General features: G+C 40.1%; 1 protein-coding gene across 4 annotated transcripts in view; it reads right to left on the bottom strand.

Moving 5' to 3' along the window:
• MAP3K20 (mitogen-activated protein kinase kinase kinase 20) overlaps positions 1-14,594 on the bottom strand; it is a 137,282-nt gene that overhangs the window by 112,618 nt on the left and 10,070 nt on the right. Inside the window, exons 1-2 of one of the 4 annotated variants that reach the window (XM_075933639.1) lie at positions 14,191-14,442; positions 13,221-13,410 (exon numbers count right to left, since the gene is read on the bottom strand). In XM_075933639.1, the coding sequence (XP_075789754.1) occupies positions 13,221-13,410; positions 14,191-14,216 (216 nt within the window). In that variant the 5' untranslated portion in view covers positions 14,217-14,442. Of the gene's footprint in view, positions 1-13,220; positions 13,411-13,569; positions 14,100-14,190; positions 14,443-14,594 lie in introns of those variants that run through there. The other 3 variants (XM_075933641.1, XM_014570179.3, XM_075933640.1) reach the window with 3 other exon arrangements.

The following is a 14,594-nucleotide window of genomic DNA, read 5'->3' as shown; positions in this document are numbered from 1 at the left end:
TTATGCAAAAGCATTTGCTTTTGCACAAAATCTTGCCAATGTAGACACAGCCTACCAGGATAAGACCAGCTAAACTCTCAAAACTAGGAGTGTTACTGAAATTGGTTTGGAGCCAGAGTAACATTTAAAGTAGATCAGGCCCACCAATGGGGAGGGAGGAGGAGGGAGAGAGAAAAGGGGGCATCTGCCTTGGAGCCTGGCAATTTGAAAGGACTCAGGGCTCCTGGCCATTATCACTATAACAGCAACAGCTGCCACCAGATCCGTGGGTCCTTTAAATCAATGCTGGGTGACACTGAAGGGCTGGCTGGGTTGGGCAGTTAGCCCCCAGGCCCACCCCTTCCGCTTGAGGCCCTTCCCTTTCCAGAAGCCTGGAGCCAGCTCCCCTCTTCTTCCTGTCCAGGACTCGGTGAAGTCTGTCAGCCATCCTGCCTACAGCTAATTTCTCTTGTTTGTGTGTGTCTCTGACAGAGTGATAGGGAAAGAACAAAAAAAAAAAAAAAAAAGATCTGAACAGAAGGTGTTTGCAAAAAATTCAGCGTGGCAAGAAAATTTTAGTAGGTGTATTCTTTGACACAACCTTAAAACTATTTTTAATGATTGATTTTCATGTCAATAACATCTGTATTACGCAGGACTTGGAAAATACACTCAACTCTGGAGACTCCTAATCTTAACTGGGCAAGAGACAACTTGTGTAGAATCTAAGATTTCATTTTAAAGAAGGTGTGTTCAAAGCATGCATGCTTGCAAAGTTAACTTTCCAAATGTTAAGTGAATGCAAATCAATTAAGAGCCCTTTTCTTAAGTCAGCAAATAGATTTATGTCCTCTGTTGCTGCTACTACAGATTGAACCTCTCTAGTCCAGCACCCTCGGGACCTGACCAATGCCAAACCAGAGCACGGGAGTCAGTATTGTCTAGTAGCATGACCAATACTTCCATGGCTTACTGGGCTCTTAGAAGACACAGAGGGATAAATTACAGCTAAGTAACAACAGAGAACACTGAGAGTCAGGACTGGTGGCTATAAACAAATTTTATGAGACCACAGGAAATTTGGCCACACCCATGATAAGCGGACATCTGGCTAACTAAAATCACACCGAACCAGAGAGGTTTCACCTGTACTCATAGCTTTTGTTTTCACCACTGCCACCAGGAACCCCAGTTTTTAAAAAACAGAATACTATATTTTGAGTGTGGGGCAAGACTAGGGTGGAATGAGGGTCAAACACCTCCAGCAACTTAGAAAGTTGGAGCCTCTGAGACTAGCAGAGTTTTAGTTAAACTGTTAATATGTTTTGCCCACAGCCCCATGTTAAGGATCCTATTGAATAGAGACTCAGACCACCTGCTGGAAGGAAAAGCTGATTTCTTATCCATGCTCCCATGTCTAGTATCCTAAAGAGAGAGGGAAATGGACCATTCAGTTTCTCCATACGCCATGATACGTTATTTTCCATTCATACTTCGTTTCATACAGTATTTCTTCAACAAGAAAAAAATAAATAAATGCCTTTCCATAATAAGGGCCGTTTGTGCTACTCTATGTTGTCATAAAACAAATGGTGAAGTGCTCCCGCTGTGGGTAGGAGACTGCTCTGGCCAGGCTGGAGCGACCCCCACCTGCAGCATGGTAGGCTGCTCCAGCCAGGCTAAGAGTCTGCCATGGGTGAAGGCTGTTCCAGCCTGCCAGGAGCAACTCACATCCATGGCGAGCTGCTGCAGCCCAGCCAGACCACCAGTTAACCATGTAATCAGTTAACCATGAACAGCCCTATTTCCCGCCATATTTAAAATAACCTCTGCACCTGCATAAAAGGATTAGGAAAAGAGAGATGTATGCTTGTGCTTATGCCAAAAGCTTCCACAGCCTTCATGACACCAAAGACCAAACCCACCTCTCCAAAAGCCCCAGTTGCAGTGTTCCCTGTAAGATGAGCACTTGTGCAGCTGCCTAGAAGACATTCAAATACCGCCCAGATGATTAGCAGAGCATATCTGGAAATGCCTTGGTGCACATACATAACAATTTTTTTTCTGCACAAGAATGGAAAAAATTGAAGGGAACATTTCCCAATTGTCTTCCAGCTTGTTGTCAATCCCTTAAGCTTCCTATCACCTTTTGTGTATTTCATTCACTATCAACAAAAAAAATTGCTACATACCGAAAATTAAAATTGAGGCTGAATATCTATTATGTATTTTGAAGAGTTTGTTTGTTTGTGGATTTGTTTGTGCAAAATAAAGTCATACTTTACAATTACCTATAGATACCAAATTTTGCATAAACAATCTCACCACTTAAATTATCTGAATGCACTCCTTTTTACACCAGAATATACTGGGTGAAATATTTAAATAATTATTTTTGGTTTTAATCAAAAAAAAGTCATGACTATTATGATTAGCGTTCATAAAAATATTTTCTAGCAAAATTAAAATAAAGTTGTCTATTCAACTGTCATTTTAGTGCAAAGAAAATGTTTACTGTTATAAATCACAAAATAATTCAAATTAGTTAAGGAAAGAGTAATGGAAGCTTTACGAGTTTCTGATTCAAATTCATTATGTATAGTAATTATTCAATAAAATGAAGAATGTTTGAAGTTGAAAACTTACAAATTTATAACTGTTCTTTTACTTCCCTTTTGCAAGCACATTAATAAAAAATTCTATTACACATATTTAATTTCTTGGACTTTCCTATAAGTATAATCTATGCAAAGTTACTTTGCCTGGTCAACAACAGGCTTCACCTGCTAGTATATTATATTTATTTTCAAAATAAAGGATAAACAGAATATCATATTGCTTGTACTGGACATTGTGGGCAGTGGGAGGATAGGGAAAGGAGCAGATATTCAGGCCACATACAAATCTAAGGCTCCTGCTGTCTAATTTAGATTTAGGTTCCTGTGCCACATGGGCTATGGAGCTTTGTGTATAACCAAATACATGCATTAGAGATACCTCAGCTAAGAGGCATGATGTTACTATACACTCTTCATGGACTTTCCTTTAGAAATGACTCAATATATATAGTTATAAACAGATGAGTCATGTAATAAAAATGCAGGCAATTAGATTTGTGCATGGACTGTGTTACATATTCATGACAGTTTGGGGAGGTGGCACCAAAGATTAGAAGATACAGTTAAAAAAAATCTAAACATAAACAATTAAATAAAGAAAACCTATTTTTTCAAGCACTCAGCCTGTTCTGAGCTGGCCACACCATCTCTGTCAACAGTGTCTCTGCAAGATATTGATATTGTTTTGGCATCACCTTGGTTGTCACCACAATAGCTCTTAAGACTTAAGTAGCATTTCTGCTCAATTCATCGTCTAAGACTATCTTCTGTCTACAGTCCCCAGGGAAAATGACACACAGAAACAAACAAATCTTTATGGGATTTAAGTCCTCCATAAAAATCTGGAGAAAAAAAAAGGAGTTCAAGAGCAATTTTAGCTCAGGCCCGTCCAAACATTCATACTAGAAATCTCTCCCTGGCCACAACTATTCCTTTTAGAAAGTCTGAAGTGGACAGTGGAATAGCCAGAGCTCCCTGCCCAACACATGCCACTGGTCAGTGGCTGAGCTGGAACAAAAGACTACAGACTACAGGCAGGTGTCATTCTACAAACATAAACTGTATTATAATTTGCTAACTATTTGAAACAAACTATTTAAAGCAATTGTTGACATTGGCAACTACTTGCTGGTTAGCCTGACTCCAATACCGGGTAAAAGAATAAAAAAGCCATGGTGGGATTAACTTAATAAAGCATGGGAAATTAATTAATACCTATGAATATAGCTTTATGTAAAATATGTCTTGTCAAAAAAGCCTGATTTCATTCTTTGATGATATTGCATATTTGGTTGATAAATATAGCTACATAGATGAAATAATCTTTTCTGAGGCTTTTCTGGTTTAAAAAAATTAGCACTATACAATATCAGAGAAGCAGACCTATTAAATGGATTAAGATCTGGATAACTTTTAGAGCTCAGAAGAATGATAGATGATCATTATGGTATGTGAGTGTTTCTAATGGGTTCTACAGGTGTTGGTACTAAGCCTTCAACATTTTTCCATCACTGATCTAGAAGGAAATACAAAAGCATTGCTGATAACATTTGCAAATGACAAAGACTGGTGGAGTGTTGAAAATGACAGAAAAGTCGTACAGAGTGATGAAGCTATTCAAACAAAATATGCGGTATTGCAGTCAAATGTTATACATCTATCAACAAGGAATGCTGGCTATAGCTACAGATTGGGATCATGTATCCTGGAAAGCAGTGTTTCTGAGAAGTATTTGGGGGTCACAGTGGACAAAACTCAACATGAGTTGTCAGTGTGATGCTGTGGGGAAAGGAACAAATGCAATCCTTGTATGTATGAATAAGGAAGTAGCCTGTATGTGATGTTGATGAGACTGATACTGGATATTGCATTCAATTATGGTGTTCAGATTTTAAAAAGAACTACAAAAATGCTTCAAGGGCTGGAGAAAATGCCTTACCTCAAGAGATGTTAACAACTCATCTGTTTAGCTTATCAAAAAGAAAATTGAGAGGTGACTTGATTACAGCTTATAAGCCCCTTCACAGGGAGAAAATACCATCTACTACAGACTCTTTAATCTACTGGAGAAAAGCACAACACAAATCAATGGCAGTAAGTTGAAGCCAGACATATTCAAACTGGAGATAAGACATATTTTTAACAGTGAGTGTGGTTGGACCCCTGGCACAAAGTGCAAGGGAAGTTGCAGATTCTCCTGCCTTTGATGTCTTCATATCAAGGCAGGATACCTTTCTAGCAGATGTACTTTAGCCAAACAGAAATTATTGGGCCTCCTACAGGAGTAATGGATTGAAATGTAATAGCCTGTGATCAGTACTTCTCCTAAGCTAAGCAGCAGCACAGCTTCACACGTGATTAATCAGCCCCTCCCAGTCTCAGGGCTTCTTGCAAGGAGCTGACTGATTGGGCAGGGCTGATTAATCACCTGTGTCACTGTGCTGCTGCACATCTTAGAGGGAACACTGTGATACACAGGATGTCAAACAAAATGATATAAGCCATAGGCAGGACAATGTAGCACTTTAAAGACTAACAAGATGGTTTATTAGATGATGAGCTTTCGTGGGCCAGACCCACTTCCTCAGATCAAATAGTGGAAGAAAGTAGTCACAACCATATATACCAAAGGATACAATTAAAAAAAATGAACAAATATGAAAAGGACAAATCACATTGCAGAACAGAAGGGGGATGCGGGGGGGTGGGAAGGGGGAGGAAGGAAGGTAAGTGTCTGTGAATTGCTGATATTAAAGGTAGGGAGAGTGGGATGTTTGTGAGTTAATGGTATTACAGGTGATAATTGGGGAAACTGTCTTGGTAATGGGTGAGAAAGTTCAAAGACTTGTTAAGTCCTTGTTGGTAAGTGTCGAATTTTAACATGAATGACAGTTCAGAGGATTCCCTTTCAAGTGCAGTGTACATCTGCACTTGAAAGGGAATCCTCTGAACTGTCATTCATGTTAAAATTCGACACTTACCAACAAGGACTTAACAAGTCTTTGAACTTTCTCACCCATTACCAAGACAGTTTCCCCAATTATCACCTGTAATACCATTAACTCACAAACATCCCACTCTCCCTACCTTTAATATCAGCAATTCACAGACACTTACCTTCCTTCCTCCCCCTTCCCACCCCCCCCGCATCCCCCTTCTGTTCTGCAATGTGATTTGTCCTTTTCATATTTGTTCATTTTTTTTAATTGTATCCTTTGGTATATATGGTTGTGACTACTTTCTTCCACTATTTGATCTGAGGAAGTGGGTCTGGCCCACGAAAGCTCATCATCTAATAAACCATCTTGTTAGTCTTTAAAGTGCTACATTGTCCTGCATTTTGCTTCAACTACCCCAGACTAACACGGCTACATTTCTATCATAAGCCATAGGGTTTACCTACACAAATATTCAGAAAAAAATAATCAGAATTAACTAAAGGTGTGATTTTCAAGTGAATTTGTTAATGTCCACTTGGGTTAAGGGAGTTTCTTGGTCAGACTTAAAGTGGCCTTAAATTAGTTCAGTTTAATTCATTACCAAAGTGGAGTCGGAAGAAGAGCACCCACCTAAGTTTTCAAAACCAGTTTAATCAAATCCACTTTAAATTCACACTTTCAGTTAACTTTTCTGAGTTCCCTGTGTAGACAAGCTCTGTGACTGTTAAAATTCTTTTAATATGTTTTTCAGTTTATCCAGAATTATGACTGGAAGCTGTAATGATTCCCTTAAGCAGCCACTTGACATAACTGTACCTATTTATTTGTTTAGTTGATGTCTGAATAGTTTGTGTTTTACCAAAAAACTAATTATTTCTGCTTATGATATCTTTGGAAAAGGTTAATCTCCTTTTAAACTTCATGATTGATTCTCTTTAGTTTCTATTAACTGCTGCCCATGACCTATAACAATTGATTAAAGAAAAAAAAAAGAAAAACAGTAAAAACAGTTGGGGGCAGTTTGCTCATAAATGATTTGTCAATGCTAGCTGTGATTTCCGTGGCTGAAGCCAGAACCAAAGAGCTGGGGTGCTTTCTCTCAAGTTATTTTGAGTTTAAAAAGAACAAAACATAAACCAAATAAGCCATATAGAAAAGTTACAGTTTCTGTATCTGGCTTTCTTGATTAAAAATTTAAAAAAAGAGTAGTATTGTCTTTGTCTTAGTCAAGTGGGATAAGTTCTAATACATATCTTAAGATAATGCCTATCCAAATATGAACCTAAATCGCCTAATCAAACATGTATTCAAAGAAGCCTATAAACATATTAATAAGCATTGTTCAATATTTGCTCACAGAGTTTTATTATAAAACATCATAAAATAATTGTGAGAAATGGGAAGAGCTCTGTAAGACACCAACTTCATACAGAAAGGCAATAAAATGTGACTGTATCTAATAGTGTGTGTGTTTGTATGTGAATGAGCACGGATAATAGGTATATTTAAAAAAAGAAATATTTTACCAAGCCTTGATTTGACTGTCAGAGCTAAAACTCAGTGCAAGATTTTGGTTATGTAACCAGAATGGCTGCATCTCAAATGATATAAAATAACAGCAGAAACCAAATCAAATTGCAGCTTTACTATTCAATCCAAAATACTAGAGAATGGTTGGTTATAAATAGGGATCTGTTCTACAAGTTATTTTTCATAAACTAGTATTTAATGATTCAGATGAGTAGTATGATGTTTAAAATGTGAGAAGGAAAAATAGAATTCTTTCCTATACTGTAGGAATGTTGCTAGTCTCCCTGTTGAATGCCTACTGTTTTTATGATGGTCAAAATGAATTAACATCTGGACCCTGATCTGACTTCAATTCAAGTCAATCAGAGTTGCTTTGGGCCCAAAAGGACTAATTGCAAATGCCGCTAATTCTCAAATCATCCCTAATTCAATAACCAGCACACATTTCCACCTAATAGAAATGTTCAATTTCAATTTTTTTTAGACAGTTCCTCTTAAATTTTTATGGAGCAGCATCTGCTAACCAAAATCCCCCTTGTGTTGTAGGCAGAGATGCTCAATGACTTCTTTGTTTCGGTCTTCACCGAGAAGTCTGGAGGTGTGCCTAACGTAGTGAATACAAGCAGAGAGAGGGTAAGGTTAGAAGATAGGATACACAAAGAACAAGTTAAAAATCACTTAGGAAAGTTAGATGTCAGCAAGTCACCAGGTCCTGATGAAATGCATCCCAGGATACTCAAGGAGCTGATAGAGGAGGTATCTGAGCCTTTAGCTATGATTTTTGAAAAATCATGGCAGACAGAGGAGATTCCAGAAGACTGGAAAAGGGCAAATATTGTGCCCATCTATAAAAAGGGGAATAAGAACAACCCAGGAAACTACAGACCGGTCAGTTTAACATCTGTCCCAGGGAAGATAATGGAGCAGGTAATTAAGGAAATCATATTCAAACACTTGGAAGGTAATAAAGTGATAGGGAATAGCCAGCATGGGTTTGTGAAGAACAAGTCATGCCAAACTAATCTGATAGCTTTCTTTGATAGGATAACGAGCCTTGTGGATAAGGGAGAAGCGGTGGATGTCATATAGCTAGACTTTAGTAAGGCATTTGATACGGTCTCGCATGATATTCTTATTGATAAACTAGGCAAATATAACTTAGATAGGGCCACGATAAGGTGGGTGCATAATTGGCTGGATAACCGTAGTCAGAGAGTTGTTGTTAACGGTTCTAAATCCTGCTGGAAAGGGATAACAAGTGGAGTTCCTCAAGGGTCTGTTTTGGGACCCGTACTGTTCAATATCTTCATCAATGATGTAGATATTGGGATAGAGAGTACGCTTATTAAGTTTGCAGATGATACCAAACTGGGTGGGGTTGCAACTTCTTTGGAGGATAGGGACATAATTCAAAATAACCTTAGCAAGTTAGAGAAATGGTCAGAGGTAAACAGGATGAGGTTTAATAAAGAGAAATGCAAAGTGCTCCACTTAGGAAGGAACAATCAGTTCCATACATACAAGATGGGAAGCGACTGTCTAGGAAGGAGCATGGTGGAAAGGGACCACAAGTTGAATATGAGTCAACAGTGTGTTGCTGTTGCAAAAAAAGCAAATATGATTCTAGGTTGTATCAACAGGTGTGTTGTAAGCAAAACTCGTGAAATCATTCTGCCGCTCTACTCTGCACTAGTTAGGCCTCAGCTGGAGTACTGTGTCCAGTTCTGGGCGCCACATTTCAAGAAAGATGTGGAGAAATTGGAAAGGGTACAGAGAAGAGCGACAAGAATGATTAAAGGTCTAGAGAACATGACCTATGAAGCCAGGCTTCATGAACTGGGCTTGTTTAGTTTGGAAAAAAGAAGATTAAAGGGGGACATGATAGCGGTTTTCAAATATCTAAAAGGGTGTCACAAGGAGGAAGGAGAAAATGTGTTCCTCTTGGTTACTGAGGACAGGACAAGGAGTAATGGGCTTAAAGTGCAGCAGGGGAGGTTTAGATTGGACATTAGGAAAAAATTCCTAACTGTCAGGGTGGTCAAATATTGGAATAAATTGCCAAGGGAGGTGGTGGAATCTCCCTCTCTGGAGATATTTAAGAACAGGTTAGATAGACATCTGTCAGGGATGGTGTAGACGGAGCTTGGTCCTGCCTTGAGGGCGGGGGGCTGGACTCGATGACCTCTTGAGGTCCCTTCCAGTCCTATTATTCTATGATTCTATGAACTGTGCAGTTCAGTCATTATTCATCGCAGCTCATTGAGACTGTGGGGGTTTTGAGTAACTGTTCTCAGAAACTATGCATGTAATCAGAAATATGTTTTTATATTTTAAAGTTGCTGAGATGCAGTTCATGTCCATAAATATCTTTTTAGCAGACTGTGATGATTACAGATATAACTGTTAATGTTGGGGGGAAATAATGTGAAATTCTGTTTTTGCCAACCAGTAAAACAGCAAGTAGAGAGCCTCTGCAAGTTAGAAAGGTTTAACTAGCTTTAGATTTAACTACTGATACATTATTCAGATTTTCTTGGTGAATTTTGCCTGAAAAATGCTTTGATTTATTTTTAACATCACTGTTCTTTAACAGTTCTCTGAAACCTTGCAAAATATCCTTACACGATTGATGGACAATAGCAGTACGTTTAATTTGTTTACTTGGTTTCAAGCCTATATTAACATTGTTTTTTATAACAAAAATACTAATACCCACAAAGGATCATTCAGTTTTATGCAGCACGCCAGCATTAAGAAAATACAATTATTGTAGCATCCATAATCAAAGTTAATGGTACTGTACAAGTTACAGTATAAATTCTGATGGTAAATACTTGCAATTGCAACTAAAAGGAAAGAAAATTAAACCAAACTATTACTGAAAAATATTTCTGGAGACCTAGTGATTCGCCAGTCTTACTACCTGTGAATCAAAAATGTTAATTTTGAGAGTGCAAATAATTCTCTGTGTTTTATTCTGTCAGTCATGCCTGGATAATGTGTTTTAGTTTTGTTGAGCATCAAGTATAAAAACATGTTTTCACTAGATCTGATGCTGTTGTCTTTGAAATCTGGTTACTCTCAATGCAAAAGAATCTTTAAAAAGGAGTGGTCCTATAGCATCATAGAGACTAACCAAAGATACAGAGAATATCATGAGCTTTCATGGCACAACTCACTTCTTCAGGCAGAGCAAGCTGTCTGTTCCACTCTGCCAGCCCTAGCCCTGGGGAAGCTAGTGGTGGTCGCATGAGTGCTCCCAGAGCAGGCTCCATGTGCTGGATCTGGAGCCAACAAGCCCACAATCGGGCAGTGTCGTTTCCTCAGCCCCAATCCGGCCCCTATCTGGCTGCAGGAAGGGCTGGCAACCCCTTATCTCCCCTGCTGTGGCATGGATAGTAGGGGAGGCCATAATTCGGCTGCAGCAATCCTGACCCGACCCTTCATCCAGCCACTGCTAGGTGCAGCAGCCCAGCCCCAGCCAGGTAAGGTAATCCAGCACCAGGGCCCCCTTATCCCACCCTCAGTGCCCTGCCCTACCTCCTGCACCTCCCACAATCCCCTGCCATAACACTACTTCACCCCCCACACCACAACCCTGTGCCCTGATCCCATCATAGATATGAACCCAATGTCCTGAGCTCCTCATACACTCCAACCCAGACTCCTGCACCCCCACATTGCCAGACCCCTGCCATAACACTCCTGAACCCTCCATACCGCAACCCTGTGCCCTGAGTCCATCATATACATGAACCTCCTGCCCTGAGCCACTCATATCCCCAGCCCCCCTGCCCTAAAACTCTCACACACTTTAACCCTATACCCTGAGCCCCTCATACATCCCAACCCAGACTCCTGCACCCCCATGTCACCAGCCATAAGATTGATAGAAGACAGCCTGAATACATGCATTAAGCTGGATTTGACCAGTTATGATGTAAACTTCAAAGAAATGTGTGAAAATATGCAACAGCAGAAGTACCATTACATAAAGTCCGTGAGTACAATGTTTCATTTATGCTATTATTAACCATTTATCAATGCTATTATTAACCAATTATCAATAACAAATATTATTAAGTTGTATATTTTCAGTCATGCAAATGGGCATTCTCACATGGCTCTTTGTTGACCACTTCTTCTTAATTTTGCGGTAGGTTGGCTGTTTGTTTTGAAAAAGGTAGCCAACCCCTGCTCTAAGCTATTCAATTTGAGTTACATTAGTAGCATAACTCAAGTTGACATAACTTAGATTTACTTACTGCAGGGTCCACACCATGCTGGGTCGATAGGTAAAACTCTCCCATTGAATCCCCTTACTTCTCTCATTCTGGTGAAATGCTGTAGTTGATATCCAAAGGTCTTCACTAGATCTGCTAAAATGACCCTTATGGATTGATCACCGCGGCGTCAATCCACGCAGTAAGGGAGACAAGTCCTGGGACACAAGAGTAGGAATTGCAAATGACTTTCATGAGGCAGACAGGACTAAAAATAGAGGTGTTCTTTTGCTTGTAGTTTATAGATATTAAAGACACTTGGTGCCAGTCTTGACTGGATCTTCCTTCTGGGAGGTGTATGTGTTGAAATATGATAATATTGTTTAATCAACTCATTATAGGAACTGTTTTTCCTTCCATCTAGTATCTGCAAATAAGACTTTTTATAGAATGTTTCTTCTCTTAAAACTTCTAAGAATCTTTTGTACAAGGGGGAAAGGGCCATCTTCTTAGTAACCTGCTTAGTTATATTAAGGGGCTATGTCTAGACTACATCCCTTTTTCATAAAAGGGATGTAAATTAGACGTATCGCAATTGCTAATGAAGCGGGGATTTAAATCTCCCCCGCTTCTTTAGCATAAAGATGGCTGCCGCTTTTTTTCCCGCACGGAGCTTTGTCGGAAAAAAGCGCCAGTCTAGACGCTGATCTTGTGGAAAATAAAGCCTTTTCCGAAAGATCCCTTATCCCTCTATGAAATAAGGGATTTTTTGCGACAAAGCTCCGTATGGAAAAAAAGCGGCAGCCATTTGTATGCTAATGAAGCGGGGGAGATTTAAATCCCTGCTTCATTAGCAATTGCGATATGTCTAATTTACATCCCTTTTACGAAAAAGGGATGTAGTCTAGACGTAGCCAGGGTGTCTGTGAAGTTGAGAGTGAAAGTGTAACCTAGTCTTTAACTTGCATCCCCAGCTAGCTCAGCATAACCTGACTTGAAAGTACCACTTCACCTGGATGAGGTTGTAGTGTGCAGACATGAGGGGAGTCAAATAACCAACTAAGAGTTGGGGAGGGCTCACTATGAAGAAATACACCATAGAGGGTGCAGGATGAAGGCTGTGCCCTTAATCATAGAGCAGAAGGTTAAGAAGAGATTGCAATTCTTGTTGGTGATCTCTTTGGCCAACAGTACTGAATTATCCCACAATATGCACCTTTCTCTTCTCTTCCAGAGGGTCACCATGGCAAAGAAGTGCTGAGAGGGGAAAGAGGAAACAGTAGAAAAAAGCAGGGAAGGAAGAAAAACCTAGGGGATCGACAAAGACGACACTCAGTGGCTGTGTCTACACTGGGCCACTTATTCCGGAAAATCAGCCGCTTTTCCGGAATAAGCTGTGAGCTGTCTACACTGGCCCTTGAATTTCCGGAAAAGCAACGATGCTATACTGTACAAAATCAGCCGCTATTCCGGAAAAACTATTCTGCTCCCGCTCGGGCATAAGTCCTTATTCTGGAATACTGTTCCGGAAAAGGGCCAGTGTAGACAGCCCAGTAGTCTTTTCCGGAAAAAAGCCCCGATCGCAAAAATGGCAATCGGGGCTCTTTTCCGGAAAAGCGCGTCTACATTGGCCACAGACGCTTTTCCGGAAAAAGGGCTTTTCCGGAAAAGCAGCCTGCCAAAGTAGACGCTCCTTTTCCAGAAAAACTGAAAACGGAATAGTATTCCGTTTTAAGCATTTCCGGAAATTCATGCCAGTGTAGACACAGCCAGTATGTTTAAACTCTAATAACAACCTTTCATCTTGCTTAAATAACTCAAACAAACAAAGAGATCTCAAGGAGGTCTTCCTTGATCAGCAACAGAGTGGAAAATATTTAGATATTAATTTATAGTAATTTATTTCATAATAGAAAAAAAAGAAATCTTACCTCCTTCTCTATTTTGAGCAGCTTCTTTACAGCCACCTCCTTGTCTTGTGATATCCATCGGGCTCGATAAACACTCCCAAAACTCCCTCCGCCGCAGCTTTCAAAGAACTGCAAGTCATCAAATCTAATTTGCACAAATGAAGCACTGAGAGACGACATCTCATAATGACAAAATATACCACAACAAAATCTGTAAGGAGAAAAAAATCTAATTAATATGCCTGTTCCACAGAATTATTACGTTACTGACCAAGCTTTAGAAATCACAAAGCAAAAACCAATTGCCATAAACATGCTATAGCAAAAACCACTGAACAGATCAAAAGGAAAATAAAATTAAGAAACTCACATTCCAATAGCCTATGCAAATGTTTTATGGAGTTGGTCCAGACTCTGAGAAGCAGGAGTTTGAAAAGAAATGGTCAGAAAATTTCCTTGGGTTTAGTGACATGCTGTGCAAACACTGGAGTAGCACTGCAAAAGAACAGTGCGTCAACAGGTCCCTTAACATGAAGCACACTGACAAACGGGAAATGCACTTTCAACTGGTGCTTGCATAGGAGTTCTGGAATCTGGAGCATGCAATCTCTCCATGTTGTGATCACTTCACACAAAATATACATAGCCTAAGCAACTGAACATTCTGGCAAGAGTGCAGCTGTAAGCCTGAGGCCCATGTACTCTCCGTATGTTGAGAAAGGTGGATGTAATTGTCACAAAGACAGGGAAAAAGCTGGCCAAAAAGTCTCTTCCCAAAGTAACTCAGTTATGCTTGCATGTTATAACAAAGTATAAGTGGAAAATAATTTTTAGTTATACGTGAAATCCTGTGCATCCTGCCAAGAATGGATTTTATAGTTTTAAAAGATCATAACATACTTGTCAGAGGAACAGAATGTCCTTTCAGTAGATTAGAAAGTAATACATTCTGTAGCTGTAGCAGATTTTAAAAAATGTTATTATCACCTACGTGTGTGGCTGACCACTCACAGTCATCCTACTGGTGGATTCATTTTGAAGCTCTTCCTGTAGTGGTGCAAAATAAAAAGGTTTTGATCCTCAGTGACACTGCTGAGCATATGGGATCCTGCAGGAGTTCCTGCAACATTTTTATAAGATGATTTCTCAGAGGCAGCGGCGGATATAGGGCAGGGTGAGCGGGGCGGCTGCCCCGGGCCCAGCGCTTCAGTAGGCCCCACGCACACACCCCACGCACGCTACTTCCAGTCGGCTGCTGCTGAGACGCATGCGCGAAATGCTACTTTCGGTCGGCTGCTGCCGAGGCGCATGCGCAAAACTCTACTTCCGGTCGGCTGCTGCCGAGGCACATGCATGAAACGTTACTTCCGGTCAGCTGCTGCCGAGGTGCATGGG

This window comes from Pelodiscus sinensis, chromosome 7 (genome assembly GCF_049634645.1).
Source record: "Pelodiscus sinensis isolate JC-2024 chromosome 7, ASM4963464v1, whole genome shotgun sequence".
Lineage (NCBI taxonomy): Eukaryota > Metazoa > Chordata > Testudines > Trionychidae > Pelodiscus > Pelodiscus sinensis.
This window is presented reverse-complemented; position numbering and strand designations above follow the sequence as displayed.